Source organism: Eublepharis macularius, chromosome 11, assembly GCF_028583425.1.
Source record: "Eublepharis macularius isolate TG4126 chromosome 11, MPM_Emac_v1.0, whole genome shotgun sequence".
Taxonomy (NCBI): domain Eukaryota; kingdom Metazoa; phylum Chordata; class Lepidosauria; order Squamata; family Eublepharidae; genus Eublepharis; species Eublepharis macularius.
In genome coordinates, this window is record NC_072800.1 from 95,374,375 (window position 1) to 95,391,997 (window position 17,623).

At 63.0% G+C, this 17,623-nt stretch overlaps 1 protein-coding gene across 4 annotated transcripts in view; it reads left to right on the top strand.

Moving 5' to 3' along the window:
* Nucleotides 1-17,622, top strand: part of SLC4A2 (solute carrier family 4 member 2) — a 34,828-nt gene extending 17,206 nt beyond the window's left edge. For 2 of the 4 annotated variants that reach the window (XM_054991632.1, XM_054991633.1), the window contains exons 2-22: nt 1,866-2,015; nt 4,248-4,431; nt 4,690-5,149; nt 5,467-5,690; nt 7,447-7,583; nt 8,296-8,476; nt 9,696-9,831; nt 10,062-10,245; nt 10,604-10,718; nt 10,841-11,025; nt 11,153-11,378; nt 12,093-12,311; nt 13,610-13,758; nt 14,099-14,293; nt 14,494-14,721; nt 14,976-15,065; nt 15,428-15,594; nt 15,779-16,032; nt 16,247-16,416; nt 16,646-16,819; nt 16,947-17,622. In XM_054991632.1, the coding sequence (XP_054847607.1) occupies nt 1,956-2,015; nt 4,248-4,431; nt 4,690-5,149; nt 5,467-5,690; nt 7,447-7,583; nt 8,296-8,476; nt 9,696-9,831; nt 10,062-10,245; nt 10,604-10,718; nt 10,841-11,025; nt 11,153-11,378; nt 12,093-12,311; nt 13,610-13,758; nt 14,099-14,293; nt 14,494-14,721; nt 14,976-15,065; nt 15,428-15,594; nt 15,779-16,032; nt 16,247-16,416; nt 16,646-16,819; nt 16,947-17,027 (3,819 nt within the window). In that variant the 5' untranslated portion in view covers nt 1,866-1,955 and the 3' untranslated portion in view covers nt 17,028-17,622. Of the gene's footprint in view, nt 1-1,865; nt 2,016-3,331; nt 3,555-4,247; nt 4,432-4,689; nt 5,150-5,466; nt 5,691-7,446; nt 7,584-8,295; nt 8,477-9,695; nt 9,832-10,061; nt 10,246-10,603; nt 10,719-10,840; nt 11,026-11,152; nt 11,379-12,092; nt 12,312-13,609; nt 13,759-14,098; nt 14,294-14,493; nt 14,722-14,975; nt 15,066-15,427; nt 15,595-15,778; nt 16,033-16,246; nt 16,417-16,645; nt 16,820-16,946 lie in introns of those variants that run through there. The other 2 variants (XM_054991635.1, XM_054991634.1) reach the window with 2 other exon arrangements.
* Nucleotide 17,623: the final 1 nt, after the last annotated feature.

Genomic DNA, 17,623 nt, shown 5'->3' on the forward strand with positions numbered 1-17,623 from the left:
CGGGCACTCGACCAGGTAGGTAGGGGAGCCGCGGCTGGCCCTGGGGGCACGGCACGGCACGGCACGGGCGTCCCGCGGGCTGCATTCCGGAGGGAGGCGGCGGGCCTCGGGCACAGATCTCCCCTCCACCCCCGAGAGCAGCTCTGCCTCCTCGGCCACGGCGCTTGGCCGCCTGCCCGGGCCAGGCCGGCATCTGCCTCCCCCCCCCGGCTTTTGTTTAATGTGCGGGGGGGGGCACCGTCCTTCTCTTCCAGCGGGACAGCCTGGAGGGCCGGGGCCGCCGGAGCTGCTTGGCTGCCCCCCAGTGCAGCGAGCGCAGAGGGGCGCTTCTCGGGCCTCCTTGCGCTTCACTCCTGCCCCGGCGTTCAGGGGTGGGTGGGTGGGCGGCCTTGGCGAGCGCGGGCGGGGCGGGGCGGGGCGGGGGCGCCAGGCACGGCTTCCTCCCGGGGCGGGCCGTGAGTGCCACCCGCCCGCCGGCGGTGATTCAGCGGGAGGTGACCGGCGCGCACGTGGGCCGGCCGCCTGCCTTGTGCCCAGCCGCCCTTGGCCCCCGTCTCTTTCCGCCCCGAGAGCAAGGCCGGCCGGGCCGCCAGCTGCCCCGTTTCCCCTGTCCGGCTGGCCCTTCTTCTCGCGTTGGCCGGCGGGCCAAGAGCCAGCCCGGCCGTGGCGCCTTCCAGGGCAGCACAGGAGCCTTGGCGAGCGGGACGCCCCGGCCGGCTCTGCCTCTGCCTCTGCCTCTGCAGCTGGCATGGGCGCCCCTTGGCCGCTCGGGCTTCGAGGGGGCGGGGACGGAGAGCCGGCGGCGCCTCTCCCCCCCCCCCCCCAGCTGACGGCAGGCTGAGTGGGCGCCTCGTGAGGGCCAGTCACGGCCCGGCTTCCTCTTTGCCGGCGCCGCCGGGATAAAGGGCCGGAGCGCGGGCTGCCCTGAGCTGCGCCGCGCCGTCGAGGGAAGCCCGCAGGCCGGCCGCTGACAGGTGGGCGGCGGGCCGGGCCTGCTTGGCTTGGCCTGGCCTCCCCGCGGGGTGCCTGTTGCTCTCGGGCGCCGGCGGGCCGTGCGGCGTGGCCAAGAGAAACGCGTCCTGGCGGGGCGCCGCCGCTTGCCGGCTCCTCGCTGGGCTGCAGATCCGCCCGGGTCCGAGGCGGGGCCCCTGAAAGCTTCGGGAGGGGGCGGGTCAGGCTCGGGAGGGGGCCCTGCTGGCGCTGCGCCTTTGCTGGAGGGGGCGCGCTCAGCGGCAGCTCGGGCTCCAGCTGTGCAGAAGGGCGCTCCTCTGGTCTCCGCAGCTGCTGCTCTGCTGCCGAGGTTCACGGGGGTTTCCTTCGAAAGGCAGGATCAGGCCCCAGGCTAGCCCGGAGAGGGCAGCGCCAGTCCGGAGCAGCGAGGAAGGAGGGCAGAGAGGTTGGGATGCTGGCCTACAAGCGCCTCTGCCGCCCGCCCGAAGGCCCCTTGCGGGGGGGGGGTAGCCGTTGCCCCGCCCGCTCCTCTTCTCTGCCGGCAGCCCTCCTCTCCTCGCCGGGACAGGCAGCGGGCAGCAGGGCCGTTGCTCGGCCAGGAGCAGGGGGGGACCCCCTCCCCCTTCAGGCGCCCGCGGCCCCAGAGCAGCCGTCGGAAGTGAGAGAGGCCGACCTGCTCCTGGCTGGCGCGGCAGACTCGGCTGCCTTGCCCGCTCCTGGGGGAGTAAAAGGCTTCCTCCTGCATGCCCGGCGGGGGCCGGGAGCAGGTTGCTGGTTGCTGGTGGCGAAGGAGTCGGATGGGCCGGGTGAGGAGGACGCGGGGTTGGAGGGGCAGGCGAAGGGAGCCCCGGGCCGCCTCCTTCTCCTCGGGGCGGGCTGACTGGGCGCCCCCTCCGCTCTGTGCCCGGCTGCAGGTGATGGTGCCCCCCTCTCTTTGCGCCCCGAGGCCCAGCGAGAAGGAGAAAGGCTGAGGAAGGCTGCGCCGCCCGCGCCCTCCGCCCACCATGAGCCGCTCCGGGGTCTCCTCCGAGCTCCGCCACATCGTCTCCACGGCCTACAAGGGGGTGAGTCGCGCTGCGCAGCGCTGGGCCGGCCGGGCTGGGTGGAGAAGGGCTGTTGGCAACGCCGAAGCCAGCCGCAGGCTCTGAGCCCTTGGCTCGGTCAGGGCCGGGAGGGTGCCGGGCTGTGCTCTGGACCGGCGGGTGGGAGGGGCTGAGCCCTGACGGTGCCCGGCGAAGGAAGCAGCGCTGCCACCGGCTCCCAAGCGCCAGGAGCCCTGCAGCCGGGCCGAGGGTCCCGCTACTCCTGCCTCCCCACCCCCACCCTCCAGTGGCCAGCCGCTTGCCCCGAGGGCCGACACAGGGCGAGGCCGCGGCTCCCGGCTGCTGCCGGCCAGCTGCTGCGGGACATGGAAGCTCTCTTTACTCCCTTAATTTATCTTTCCCATCAAGCAGTTTGTGGAGGAGAGAGAATTTCCTCGTGTCTATTCGGAATCTCTCTCTGGACACGTTTATTGGGTGCCCCCCGCTCCTGCTATTAGTTTCCTGCAGGGCCTTCTCCACCCCGGCACCATTTCCTGAGTCGGCTTTCGGCTTCTAAGGGGAACAGTCCCAGCCTCGCCGGCCTTTCCTCCGAGGAAAGCGGCTCCCACCCCTGGTCGTCTTGCTCGCTCACCCTCTTCTGCTCTTTTCCGAGCTCTGCAATATCCTTTCCCGGCACGGGTGACCAGAAGGGACACAGCATTCCAAGCTAGGCTGTTACACAGAGGGCTGTACAATATTGGCTGTTTAATTTCCAACCCCAGTTAGTATGCGTGGAGTGGAACTGATTCTCTGAAGTCAAGAAGCTGGGGGAAACTCCACCTGTTGAATTGGTGCCTGTGATACAGCTGTTGAAGGCGCAGGAGGATCCCTGCTGGGGGGGCCACCAGTCTCCCCCCCTCCGGGCTTTGAGTGCCCCCTGGCTGGGCTTGAAAACAGCCCAGGCGTAGCTGCGTCGGCTGGTTGGAGCTCTGGGCTTCCTGGGCAGCGGGCTGCAGCCTGCCTGCGCTGTGGGCTTTCAGGGGGCAGCCCGGAGCCGACTCTCCGCTCCCTCAGCTCAGGCTCCGGAGCGCCGGGGCAGCCTCCCCCCCCCCCCCGCGCCTGAGCGCGGACCGCAGCTGGCCTTCCGCCCTTCATGGCCCTGGGCACGGGCATGGGGGCACCCGCCTGCCAGGCGCTGCTCTGCCAGAGTCCCAGCAGGAGCGCTCGGCTCTGAGCGGCAGGGAAGGCCAAAGGGCGGCGGCGGCAGGGGCCGGGGGGGGCGGCTGGTGCGGCGGGCAGTGCGAGAGGGGCGACGGCGAAGACCCCTCGCCCCCCTCCGCTGCAGGGCTGGCCTGCCCGGCGGGGGCTGTGGGGGTCATCTGTGTGCGCGCGCTGGCGGCGCAGGCCCCACGGAGCCGGCTTAATGATTAACCCTCGACGGCTCCCGGGTGCCCCCTGCAATTGGACGGGCCTGCAGGGCAGCAACCCAGGAAGGACTTGCGGCCCGGGCGCGGCTTCCGCCAGGCTCCCCCCTGCCTGCCAGCCAGCCAGCCAGCCATGGATTTCTTGCTCGGGGCCCAGGTAAGGGCGAGCCAGGGCACCGGAGGCTCTCTCGGAGGGAGAGGCCTCCCTCCTGGGGCTGGGCTGAGCAAGGCAGGCGGGAGGGGCCAGCCGGGCGAGGGGGGGTGTTGGTGCCTGCCCCTGAATGCCCCCTCCCGTCGCCCTCGCTGCCCCTGCTCACCCGGGGAGCGATGCCATCACATTCCGCTGGCACTTGGCATCCTGGTACGGCTCCGACCCCGCTGGCGCAGACGGGGAGGGGGGGAACCCGCAGCTGGCAGCGGGCAGAGTGCCGGCGGGAGGCGGCTAAGCCGAGGCTGGCTCGGGGCTGTGCCTGGGGCACTCTGCACTTGCTCAGAGGGCCCTGCCTTCCTCTTGCCCCTCCTGCCTGGGCGCCGCCCAGTGTCCTCTGGCGGGGGGGGGCGCCACCTTGAGCAGCTGCCTCCGGCTAATCTGCGGCGGTGCCGGGCGGCGCGAGGGGCGGCGGATCCGTCAATATTTGGAGTGGCGCGGAGGGGCAGGAGCCGCCCCGGCCGAGGAGGATAAAGGCGCGCCGTCTGGGCGCTGGCGGCAGGGCTCGACTCCGGCATGGCTCAGGTGGGACGCGCCGCCGCGGCCCAGGCCGGCGCGGGAGGGCGCCGCGGGGGCTTTTGGCTGGCGTCGGGCGGGGGGCGCCCCCTCCCTCCCCTGACCGCCGCCGCGCTTGCTTTGCAGCCCGAGGCCGACGGGCTGAGCCCGGCGTCGCCCCCGTTCGGCGCGCAGAAGGAGGAGGAGGAGGAGGAAGAGAAGGACCTGGGCAAGGCGCTGCGGGTGGAGCGCTTCGAGCAGATCCTGCAGGACTCGCACTCGCGCCCCGTCGAGGAGGCCGGCCGAAGCTACAGCGAGGAAGACTTCGAATGTGCGTGCGCCCGCCGGGGCTCTGTCGCTGGCGGGCCCCGGGGGAGAGTTCCCGGCGGGGCGGGGGGAGGAAAGGGGTGGCAGGGAGAGAATCGCCCAGCGAAGCGAACCTGGCTGTGCGCCGCAGCGTCCCCAGGGCCCCGCGGGGAGGGTGTCTCCTGCCTGCTTGGGGCTTCTGCCAGGCGGCTGGCTCTGGGCGCCCGTCTTAGCCGGCCCTGCCGGGAGCCCCGCTGAGCCCATCCCGCCCCCCTCCCCGCAGATCACCGTCAGTCCTCCCACCACATCCACCACCCGCTCTCGGCCCACCTGCCCTCCGAGGCCCGGCGCAAAAAGGGGGCCAGCAAGAAGGGCAAGAAGCAGCCGCGGGGAACAGCCGCGCCGGGGGAGACGCCGACCATCGAGGAGGCCGAGGAGGAGGAGGAAGGCGAGGAGGAGGAGGAAGGCGAGGAGGAGCCCGGGCTCGCCGAGGATGCCGAGCAGGCGCGGCTGCGGGAGGCGCAGGGCCCGGGGGTGCAGGTGGGCAGGGGCTGCGGGCGTGCCAGACGGGGCGGGCGGGGGCCTTGCTCTCCGGAGCTGACCCCCTCCCTCCCCCTCCCCCCCCAGTTCTTCCTGCAGGAGGAGGATGCCGCGGAGCGCCGGACAGAGGCCTCCTCCGGCCCGGCCTCGCCCCTCAGCGCCCCCGCCATCCCTGGGGGCTCACCCGCGGCCAGGGCGGGCAGGTGAGCGAGGCGCAGACCTGGGCAGATCTGGGGCGGGGCTGGCAGGTCTCCGAGGAGGGGCCGATGCCCCAGGGCGAGAGGGCCTGCGGGGGGAGGGGGCTTCTGGCCGGCCCGGGGTCTTCTCCAGGGAGTCTCCCAGCCCAGCCGAGAGCGGCCTCCGGGAGACTTTGGGCCCCGCCCGCGGTGCGTGTGGCTGGGGTTCCCCTCCCTGGAGCTTTGCTCTCTGCCCATTTGGGCCGGGCTCCCTGCTGGTTAGCCGAGACAGGGAGCCGGGTGGGGGGCTGCTCTCCCTGAGGCGGCAGGTCTCTCACTTGCAGCTCCGAGGGCGAGGAGCACAGCAGCACGGAGGGGCCCGGCCTGGAGGGGGGCTCGCCTGGGCGCCCCCTCTCCAAGTCCCAGCCCGGGCACCGAAGCTACAACCTGAATGAGCGCCGGTGCATCGGCAGCCTGACCGGCGTGGAGCAGGCCCGGTACCCGAAGGTGCCCACGGATGAGTCGGAGGCGCAGACCCTGGCCTCGGCTGACCTGGACTACATGAAGAGTGAGTGTGGCAGAGGAGCAGGCGCCCCCCCCCACTCTTCCACCTCAGGATGGGGGCTTCCCCAGACAAGGCCCCTGCTGAGCCCCCTCCCCCCAAATGGGTTTCCATGGGCAAAAGCAAACCCTCTGCTGGGCTTTCTTCAAGGGGAACTCAAGTCTCATTTGCCCGTTTGCCGTATTTCTGCCCCCCCCCCCCCCGGTCTCCTGTCCTGGGCCCAAGGTGGCTCATTCGCCTCTCCTCAGGTTTATTCCTGCAACGACCCTGTGAGGCAGGTTAGGCTGAAAGCGTGGGGCAGGCTGAAGATCAAGCAGGCTTCCATGGGGGAGGGAAGGGGACCTGGCTCACCCGGCGCCTGCTCTGCCATTGGCGCCCTGAAACGCAGGGCCAAGGCTCCCTCCCCTCCCCAGTCCTGTGTGCAATGAAGCAGGGAAGGGGGGGGAGAAGCCCCCTGCAAAGGAGAGGGCAAGAAGCAGACACAGAGGGAGGGGAGATCCAGTGATCAGTGGCTGTGCTGGGGCATGGAAGCCCTGCCCGCCTCCCCGCTGGGGTGGCAGTGCATGTATAGTTTGCCTTCAAGGAGCTTTCCGAATTGTGCTGGTGTTTGCTGTCATGGGGGAAAAACAGGAATAAGTCTTAGCAGAGAGTTGTAGGCAGAAGAGCTCCAGCCTCCCAGCTGCTGCACTGCAAGTGGGAAGTTGGGGCGAGGGCAGTGCCTGGCCGTGCCCTCCAGAGAGCAAAACGTGTTGCGGACGTCCTAGAAGGCAGGTGAGCACTCTACGGGGCTGCACGCTGTGCCGCTGCGGGTGGGCAGCCTCAGAGCAGAAGCTCTTGGCACTCTGGAGGGTGGGAGCAGACCACAAGCTCAGCATAGAATTGTGGGGAGGAGGGTCCCGTGGGGTTCATCCCCCTCCTCGATTTGCCATTTCTATGCAGCTTGATCCCAAAGATGCTCACAAAAGAAAAACGGTTCAGAACTCCTTGGTGGGAGTGGAAACTTTTCTTGCCCGTTCACTCCCCCAAACAACCAGCCCCAAGGTCTTTTTAAATTTTTTAAAAATTTTATTTGAAAAGAAAAACACAAATAGCCATAGAAAGTGCATAGAAACTTATATAAAATAGGAAATACTAAATTTAAACTACAACAGAAAAGTATATTCAAAATATGTGGTAACACAGCTAGCTTAATGTATTGTTGAAGGCTTTCACAGCCAGAGAACGATGGTTGTTGTGGGTTTTCCGGGCTGTATTGCCGTGGCTTATGCGGTATTTCTCCTTTCCCTCTCTTTAAGGGAAGGAAATTTTATACCTAACATTTAATATCAAGTCTTAAACAGTCATCATTTTATACATTTTTAAAGTCTAAAGTTTTAAAGTTCAACCCTGACATATATTATAATTAATCTATTTCCATATTAACTTTTTAATTTTTCTTAGCTTCAAGCTACATACTCAAATGTTTCCATTTTTTCTGGAATTCCGATATTGGTCTGTTATGCACGTAAGAAGTTAATTTAGCCGTGGCTGTACATTCATATGCTTTATCTATCCACTCGGATGTATCTCTTGAACCCAGAACCTGACCCAGGAATGGAGGTGTCCAGTGTGTGTGTGTGTGTGGGGGGGGGGGAGGGGTAACAAAAAGTCCCACTCCCAGAGCACTTGCCACGAAGAGGGTCTCGGAGCGCGGACAGGTGCCCGGCCATTCAGTCCTCCCCCCCCCCCCCACACACCACGTTTTGCTCCCCTTTTGCTGCAGGCCACAGGTTTGAGGATGTCCCTGGAGTGCGGCGGCACCTTTTCCGGAAAAGTGCCAAGGGCCAGGTGGTGCATCTTGGCAGGGACCACAAAGAGCCCAGTGCACGGCAGCGGAAGCAGGACCGGCAGCCCCATGAGGTGAGTGATCATGTGGGGAGAGCAAGGCCTCCATGTTCAGAGGCAGTGTACCTCTCTATGCCAGCTGCCAGGGAAGCCACCAATGGGAGAAGGCAGCTGTCCCGAGGGGTCACTTGGAGGCTTCCCTGAGACCTCAGTTGCCCAGCAACTGGAAACAGGATGATGGCTGAGAGGCACCTCCCCGACCTGGGAGGCAATTAAGTTCTCAGATATTGCACCAAGAGGACTTCCCTTCACACTGGGGGGGGGGGGAGTTTCAGTGTGTGTGTGGGGGTGCCTCCACAGGATGTATCAGGATGTGGGGGGGGGGGGTGTTGTCCCCTGACCTCTTCGGGCTGAGGAGTGGTCTGCTGTCAAGAAGGGTTTGGGGGCGAGGCCATGACTTGTCTTCCAGGCTGTGTGGGTGGGTGGGTGAGCCTCCTCCCCGCCCCTCCCATCCCCCCCCCCCGCCCTGGGCAGGGGCTGAGGCTCTCCTTGTGCAGCTTGACTCTTTTGCTCAAGCCCTCTGGAGCAGCTTTGCTCGGTCAAGCACTCTGCTGCCCCACAAGGTCTAGCCTATGGAGGATGATCGGGGCACCCCCTGGGGGCCACTAGGCAAGAGGGCTTGAGGGAGGGAAGGGTTCCTGTTCCACCGAAGGAGTCTGGGGAGATCTTTTTGGGGGGGTCCTTGTTGCCAGCCCCCCCAGTCCAAGCTGGTTGCTCTCTGGTGCAGGTCTTTGTGGAGCTGAACGAGCTGATTATCGACAAGAACCAAGAGATGCAGTGGAAGGAGACGGCTCGCTGGATCAAGTTCGAGGAGGACGTGGAGGAGGAGACCGACCGCTGGGGGAAGCCGCACGTGGCCTCGCTCTCCTTCCGCAGCCTGCTGGAACTGCGCAGAACCCTGTCGCACGGTGAGCAGAAGGGTGCTCCTGAGGGCGGCCGTGGCAGGGGCTCCTGAAGCGTCGCAGCTGGACTGGAGGGGTGTCAGGATGACTCTCAGGGGCTTTGGAACTGCGCCCGTTGCCGGAGGGAGAGAGGCACAGCAACCGGGCAGAGCTCCCAAGGGGCTTAGGGATCACTCCTCCTGCCCTCATCTCTCAGGGATCTCTGGTGCCTAAAGGAGGGTGAGGGGAAGAGGGGCAGTCACAGCAGAGAGGCTGCCAGGGCAGGAGAGTTTCTGATAGGTCAACCCCGCCCCCTTGGTTGTTCCAGCCCTTGAAGTGACTTATCATAAAGGAAGAGAATCACGCAAGAGAATCAGGATTGGAGATTTACACTCAGGGGAACCAGGATTGGAGATTTACATGCTCCCAGCAGAAGCGCAGCTAAAGGGACACGCTCCTCTGCTGGGCGGCCTGTGGCTGCTTAAGGGAGCTGTACGACTTTCCTCTTGGCTGAAGGGCTTATAGATGTGCCTCCTCTTGTGGTGGAATAGAGGCACAACCACATGGCTTGATGAAGCCGACTGATGACTGGCAGCTCAAATCTATTCCAAAAAAATCTGAAGAGACAGCTAAAAAGTTCTTCCTAGTTCAGGTATTACATTGCAGTATATTAGTATTTACCTGCTAGTTAGCATTTCCCTTGCGGGGATAGTAGTGTGAGTCTCAATGAGGAAGGCGGACTATAAATGACATAAATAAAATAAGAGTCCAGTAGCACCTTTAAGACTAACCAACTTCTTTACTGTAGCTTAAGCTTTTGAGAACCGCAGCTCTCTTTGGCAGATGCAGAGAACTGTGGTTCTCGAAAGCTTATGCTATAGTAAAATTGGTTAGTCTTAAAGGTGCTACTGGACCCTTTACTATTTTGCTGCTACTAACACAGCTCACTCCTCTGGACCTGTGGGGATAAGTGCTGCCCTTTAAGCATACTTGCTGGCACACAAGACAAAGCCTGGGGAACAGTGGTGGGTCTCTGGGCCACGCCAGGGGCCGTGCAAGCAAAGAAGAGCGGCACAGGGCCACTCCACGGAGGCTGCCAGACGCCTCTGTTCTCCGTCAGTCAATGCACCTTGGGAGAGCCGCCTGGGGGCCTCGTCCCAGTGTAGAGGCAGGTCTCGGGGTGGGGGGCACAGCAAGGATGCCAGGATTACTGCCCTTCTTCCTCCTTCTCTCCTCCTCCCTCCAGGAGCCGTTCTTCTCGACCTGGACCAGAAGACACTGCCAGGGGTGGCGCATCAGGTGGTGGAGCAGATGATCATCTCTGACCAGATTCGCGCTGAGGACCGTGCCAACGTGCTGCGAGCTCTGCTCCTCAAGCACAGGTGAGGTCCGCACGGGTGGACCACTGGGTCCACAGAGCACAGGACCAGTAGAGGTGAGGCCGGCTGCCCCTCTGGCTTTGCACAGGAGTTGGAAACAGGTAGAGGTTGAGATCCCCATCCCCTTCGCTCCTCCAGGGGAAGGAAGCTCCATTCCCACTGAGCTTAGGCTCTCCCTCGGAAGGGTGAACTGCTTTCTTGGGGTGCCAACAGACTCAGAGCTTTTCTTGCAGCCACCCCTCTGATGAGAAGGACTTCTCCTTCCCCCGCAACATCTCAGCCGGCTCCCTGGGCTCTCTACTGGGCCATCACCACAGCACCAACCACGTAGGGGAGGGTGCTGAGCCAGCAGTCACTGACCCCCTCATTGGAGGCCACTCTGGCGAACACGAGACCCGAGTGGACATCGAGAGAGAGGTGAGACCCCCCCCCCCCCACACACACACACTGAGCCGGTGCCTGTTCCCTTCCAAGCCAGAGTGTCAGGGCTGCAGCCCAGCCCCGTGCCACCTGCCTGCTGGCTGATTGTGCTGGACTAGCAGTTTATGTTATTGGCAACTAGGGAAGAGGAAGCGATGCAACTCTGGGAAAGTTCTGCCCAGGCACTTGGGATGAGAGGGCATCTCTGCCCACAGAGCTCGGGCTCCTCCTCCAATGGCAGGCAGTGAAGGGGCTCCCTGAGCGGGGCGGGGCAGTGGGTCTGGCAGGGGTGGGCGGGGTGGGGGGAGGATGCCCACCTCCGCTGCTTTTCTCACACCTTTGCTGTTCTGTGCAGAGGGAAGTCTTGTCCCCCACAGTCCCTGGCAGCATCACCAGATCCAAGTCCAAGCACGAGCTGAAACTGTTGGAGAAGATCCCAGACAATGCCGAGGCCACGGTGGTGCTTGTCGGTAAGGGGCCTTGATGGCTTGGCTGGTGGGAGGCTGTGTGTGAAAGGCGGGACCCCAGGCTTCCCAGGAGCTGGGGCAACCCCCCGCACGAGTCCAGCACACGGACGGTCTCTCGCCCGCAGGTTGTGTGGAGTTTTTGGACCAGCCCACCATGGCCTTTGTGCGGCTGCAGGAGGCAGCTCAGCTGGATGCGGTGCTGGAGGTGCCAGTCCCGGTGCGCTTTCTCTTTGTGCTGCTGGGCCCAAGCAGCACCAATATGGACTACCATGAAATTGGCCGGTCGATCTCCACGCTCATGTCTGACAAGGTAGGCGCCGCCTGCCCCTCTCGGTGCCCACACAGGCCTGCTGTGCCACTGGAACAGCCCCTGCCTGGCCCCTGCGTGCTGCGTGGGCCCCAGGCCTCTCCCTTCAGCCTGCCCCGTGTACCCGCAGCAATTCCATGAGGCTGCTTACCTGGCCGACGACCGGCACGACCTGCTCAACGCCATAAACGAGTTCCTGGACTGCAGCGTGGTCCTGCCGCCCTCAGAGGTGCAGGGCGAGGAGCTCCTCCGGAGCGTGGCCCACTTCCAGCGCGAGATGCTGCGGCGGAGGGAGGAGCAGGAGCGGCGCTTGCTTCTCGGGGTGGCTCTGGAGCCCAAATCGCCAGAGGAGAAAGGTGGGGAGGGGAGGCAACGCTTAGCCCGGCAGTGATGGACAGCGGCACGTGCCCCGAGGTGGGAACGGGGTGAACGCGCTCCTTCCCTGTGTGTGCGCTGCTTCTGGGCCACCTATGCAAACCTTGGATCTCATCCAGGGGGCAGGTTGGACAACCCCTTCTGCCCCATCTGATGAGGTTCACAGGCCTCAAGTGACAGCCTGCTTGTGTTCCCTGTGAGGAACCAAAGGGGCTCCATTCTGGGGCGTATTGATTAGCCAGCTAAGAATGTAAGAGAAGCCATGTTGGATCAGGCCAACGGTCCCTCCAGTCCGACACTCTGTGTCACACAGTGGCCAGCCCCCCCCCAGGTGTCCTCAGGAGGTCTGCCAGTGGGGAAGGGACACTAGGAGCCCTCCCACTGATTGCCCCTCCCCAACACCAAGAATACAGAGCCTCACTGCCCTAGACACAGAGTTCCAGCTATACCTTGTGTGGCTAATAGCCACGGATGGACCTCTGCTCCGTATGTTTATGTTCAGTCCCCTCTTGAAGCTGCCTGTGCTTGGAGCTGCCCCCACCTCCTGAGGCAGTGAAGCTGGAGCTCAGCGTCTTCCATTGTCTGGGGAGGGAACCAGCCTGTCCCCCCCCGCCCCCGCCCCCCGGCCATGCTGTAGGATGGGCTGCTGGGACCCTGAGGGGCCCCGCCCCACTGACAGCTGTGTGCCTGCTTAGCGCTGCTGAAGCTGAAGGTGGCCGAAGAGGAGGAGGAGGAGGATGACCCTCTCCGGCGGACAGGCCACCCCTTTGGGGGCCTGATTCGAGACGTCCGTCGCCGCTACCCCAAATACCTGAGTGACTTCCGGGATGCTCTGGACCCGCAGTGCGTGGCTGCAGTGATTTTCATCTACTTTGCTGCTCTCTCTCCTGCCATCACCTTCGGAGGACTGCTGGGTAAGCACGCTACAGGTGTGTGTGTGTGGGGGGGGGGGGTTACCTGTGCGTGTTCATTTGAGAATTTGTATTCTGCTTCTTCAAAGAAGCATTATCCAAAGTAGCTTATATCAAAACGTAACAGGATCAAATCAAATCCAAATGCTACTGAACGGATGCGATGCAAAGATCTGGCTCGCTTCTGTCCCCGCCCGCCGCCCCTGAGTCAGCCGCTGTCTTTCAGTAGCCTCGCAGCACCGAGCCTGTGACCTGGGGACCGCAGCCTCAGTGGGTTTCCTCGCACAAGAAGCCAGCTTTCGAATCACACCCTGGAGAATTGCAGCTGAGGAGCCGGGCAGCGGCCCTTGAGCCCAGCGTCACACACGCGCGCGCATCAGCCCGGTCTAGGCGTCCAAGGGCAGTGCTTGGCGCTGGAGCTCTGTGTCCCTCTGCCCTCCCAGCAGATGCTGTGGTTTGTTTACTTACCATCCAAAGAAAAACCCTGCGGCTGGACCAGACCAGGGAGGGTCCATCTGATCAGGCCAGCCTGGCTGGGGGCTCTGGAGGCTTTTGCCTTCTTCTGGCCGTAGATCAGTGGTCGCTTCACTCTGAATTGCCTGCATGCTGCAGGCAGTTGGATGAGGGGAGCGTTGGGGTCCTTTCCAGCTGTATGCTTCTAATCCAGCATCCTGTTTCACGGATGGGGGGCCAAACACCCAGGGCAGAGAGCTGCTGCTGCTGCCGCCGCCGCCTCCCAGCAGTGCCAGTCAAAGCTTTCTTGCCTGGGTAGAGGGTGGCTCCCCTCATTTACTGTCTTCCTTTCTCACTGAGATGCAGGCAGATTACAACATTTTAAGAGCAATGCAATAAGCACCAGGATAGGACTTTCAATAAACAATGTAATAAAATGGGATTGTACAATTAAAGGACAAAAATAAAACACCGTAATACGTCCAATAAACTAGCTTTCACAATTCAAGAGCAATGAAATGAAGGCAGTCCCATACATTGAACAAGCAATGCAGTATAACAGGGGAGGAAAAAAAGAACGGACTAGAAGGAGATGCAGGGGGCAGACCAGTTGTGGGTGCCCAGCGAGCACTGACCGGAGGCCTTATGTGGCTGTGGGGAAGCTCAAGGCCATGTGCTGCTTGGGGAAGGGTTCCCTTGGCACTGGGCACGCCGGGTGCAGGCTTCTCCTCAGCCGCACATGCTCGCGGGGCACCTCCTTTGTCCCCGGGCACTTGCTGGCAAAGTCCTGCCACCCCCTTAACTTCCGAGGCCCACTCCCTCATTCTGTCGTCCCCTCCCCCATGCAGGTGAGAAGACCCAGGGGCTGATTGGGGTCTCGGAGCTGATCCTGTCCACCTCTGTGCAGGGCATCCTCTTCTGCTTGCTGGGGGCTCAGCCCCTCCTCATCATCGGCTTCTCAGGGCCGCTGCTGGTGTTTGAGGAGGCCTTTTTCACAGTGAGTTTGGGGGGTTGCCTGTCATCCCCTTGAGGTTTCCAAGGGCCCAGAAGCTTTCCCTGGGGCTGCCGTTCAAAGGGAGGTGAATTGGGTCTCCGCCTTGTAGGTAAAGATGAGGGGCATGCAGCAGGTGGTGATAAAAGCGCATACTGCGCAGCATCATTGGCTGATGATTAAAGACTTGCCATTCATATTGCACTGGAGGGGTAGACAGTGGTAGAAGGCTGGGGGCTTTAATCCTGCAGCAGCCCCACAAGCCCCACCCAGAAGGGGAGCGGGGCGGAGGGCGGAGTCCCCCTGGCCCTGGGAGACCCACTGCTTCCTGCCCGCCTGCCCCCAGTTCTGCAGATCCCACGAGCTGGACTACTTGGTGGGGCGCGTCTGGATCGGCTTCTGGCTCATCCTCATCGTGTTGGTCATGGTGGCCTTTGAGGGCAGCTTCCTGGTGCGCTTCGTCTCCCGCTTCACCCAGGAGATCTTTGCCTTCCTCATCTCCCTCATCTTCATCTATGAGACCTTTCTCAAGCTGATCAAGGTGACCACAAGGGGGTGGGGGCTGTGAGCAGGCCAGGAGGGCAGCATTTGTGCCAAGACGGCATTTGGGAAGAGAAAAATCTGTGGTGGCTTTTGCTTCACCGGGGGCGGGGTGGGGCGGGGCGGGGGTTCCCTTGCGTGAATGAAAGGACCCCTGGCCATTTCCCTGCGACAAACTCTTTGGCCCTTTCCTTCGGACAGATCTTCCAGGAACACCCCCTGCACGGCTGCACCAAGGCCAACGGCACAGAGGCGGGCGAGGAGGACCCCGGCCCTGTGCCTGAGGGGAACCAGACAGACAGCCGAGCGGCTTCCAGAGTGACAGGGCAGCCCAACACGGCGCTGCTCTCGCTAGTGCTCATGGCCGGCACCTTCTTCATCGCCTTCTTCCTTCGCAAGTTCAAGAACAGCCGCTTCTTCCCAGGACGGGTGTGTGGTCCAGGGCTGTGGAGAGGTAGCCCTGGAGGCTGTTTCTGGGACGGCGTGGGTGGGGGTACTCTACGCATGGCCAGCAGTTTCACGTTAGACCTGGTATTCCTGTCGCCGGGGGGTGGGGGGGAGTCAGGGCTCAGATCTGCAGACCTGTCCTTAGGGAAGGGGTCTGGCCTGAGCTGGGGGCGGGGGGGGGGGCGGCAGGAAGCAGGCCGGCAGGAGGCTGTGACTGAGGGCGTGTCTCTGGGCAGGTTCGCCGGGTGATTGGTGACTTCGGGGTCCCGATTGCCATCCTCATAATGGTGCTGGTGGACTACAGCATCCAGGACACGTACACACAGGTGGGTGGGGGGGAGAGGGGGCAGCTGCGGGAGGGGAGGGGTGGGCTGCTTTGCAAACTGCTGTCCCATAGCGAAACTTTCCCGTCTCCCACAGAATGGGAGAGGACCAAAAGACTCTACCAAAACCCACCAGGGAGGACTGATACCCCCCCCCCCATTCTCAGCTGCTTTGAAAACAGTTGCATGCCACAGGGGGGTGTCTGCCAAGCAATGTGTGTTAGGGACCTCCTGCGAGGGAGGGCAGCCAGCCAGTTGTGCTGAGGGCGGCGGCAGCAGCAGCAACGGAGTGGCGGCTCCTGGGCCCCGCTTTCCCCTGGCATGGCTGTGTCTTCAGCGGCTACCTGTGTGGTCCCCTTGTGCAGAAGCTTTCGGTGCCCCACGGCTTCTCTGTCACAGACCCTGAGCAACGGAGTTGGGTCATCAACCCCCTTGGGGAGGAGCGCCCCTTCCCCGTCTGGATGATGGTGGCCAGCGCCCTCCCTGCTGTCCTGGTCTTCATCCTCATCTTTATGGAGACGCAGATCACGACGTGAGTGAAGCACAGCGGCTTCCTGGGGGCGAGGGCAAGACTCTCCCTGCCGCCAGACGGGTCCAGGGGCTTGCGGAGAAGCCTTTGATGGGGCCTTTTCCAAGCAGCTGGCAAGGCAACTGCGTAGAAGCAGAGTGGGTACAGCCCTTGCTGCCCTAACCACCCCCCTCCCTCCCTCCCCCAGGCTGATCATCAGCAAGAAGGAGCGCAAGCTGCAGAAGGGCTCCGGCTTCCACCTTGACCTCCTGCTCATTGTAGCCATGGGGGGGTTCTGTGCCCTTTTCGGGCTTCCCTGGCTGGCAGCAGCCACAGTGCGCTCTGTTACGCACGCCAACGCCCTGACCGTCATGAGCAAGGCTGTGGCACCTGGGGACAAGCCCAAGATCCAAGAAGTGAAGGAGCAGCGCGTCACGGGGCTACTGGTGGCTGTTCTTGTGGGTGAGTCTTCGGGCCTTGCACCCTGTCACCCGCACGAGGGCACAGGTGGCCTCCTTCCCCCACGATCGCTCTGGCACCATTGATTTCGCTTCTCCCCCCTCAAAAGATTCTTGTTCAGAGGGAGCCAGGGGCCTTCTGAGCTAAGCCCTCACAACACTTCCCCCCCCCCACATCAGCTGTGCTGGACGGGCTCACAGAGCCAAGTTTTCTGCAGGCTTGTCGATTGTGATTGGAGACCTGCTGCGCAAGATCCCGCTGGCTGTCCTCTTTGGGATTTTCCTCTATATGGGCGTCACCTCCCTGAATGGGATCCAGTTCTACGAGCGCCTCCACTTACTGCTCATGCCCCCCAAGCACCACCCTGATGTGCCCTACGTCAAGAAGGTCAGCATGGGGAAGGCCTTTGGGGTCTCTACCGCATGTAGGTTGGGAAATTGGGGGGGCGGGGCAAGGCAACTGCTTAGAAGCAGTGGGCACAGCCCTCGCTGCCCTCCTCCTGCGATGGAGAAGCGCCGTGTGAGCCTCCTGTGCGGCAGTCTTGCAGAAGGGGGGGGCAGCGCCACCACAGCGGAAGAGGCACCCTGGCCCACCGCGGCTGCTTCTGTCTGCACAGGTGCGGACGCTACGGATGCACCTCTTCACAGGCTTGCAGCTGGCATGCCTGGCCGTGCTGTGGGCCGTCATGTCTACCGTCGCCTCCCTAGCGTTCCCCTTCATCCTCATCCTCACAGTGCCACTTCGCATGTGCCTGCTCAGCCGCATCTTCACTGAGCGAGAGATGAAATGTGTAAGTGATGCTGGGGGGGGGGGGGGCGTGGCTGCAAGTGCCAAAGCTCTTGGCAAGGTCAGCCTGGGCAGGAGAGCAGCAGCCCAACCACACCCTCCCTCCTCCTCCTCCTCCTCCTCCTTGCCAGCTGGATGCAGACGAGGCAGAGCCGATCCTGGATGAGAGAGAAGGCGTGGACGAGTACAACGAGATGCCGATGCCGGTGTGAGGAGGGCAGAGAACTCTAGAAGTTTTGCCCCACCTCACCTCACCCAGCGCAGAGAGGAGGTGGATCTCGGAGTACCGCTCCTGGGCCCTCACTCTTTCACCCCGGAGGGAAGAGGCCTTCACCAAAGCGGCATCCGTGGATCTCTGCTGCTGCCGCCTCTGCCGTAGCGGGACCCGGAGTCGGTTGGGTGGAACGCAGTCACCCCTTTGCTTCCTTGCACCAGTGCAGGGGGAGAAGGGGGGAGGCACCGTGCCCGCCTCTTTCAGGGTGACAATCAGTGGCCCCTTGCATATGATGATCTTATTTAAAGATTAATTTAAAACTTCAATCAACAGCTTTATAATAATCTGGTGGGTATTACTGGCCACTGGGTGGTTTGCTTTTGTAAGCCCCCTGGTGAGCCTCAGCAGGCGCCGAAGGGCTTGCCTGCTCTGAAAACACCTGCGGCAAGCCACGCGTTGCCCCTCCCCACAGGATCAGGGGAAGGTCACGGGAGCAAACGCCAAATTAAAGGGTGTGTGTGTATGTGTGTGTGTGTGTACACGTCCGATTCCTTCCTTTTACCATGGATAAGTTGGTGTCAATAAAACAAAGCA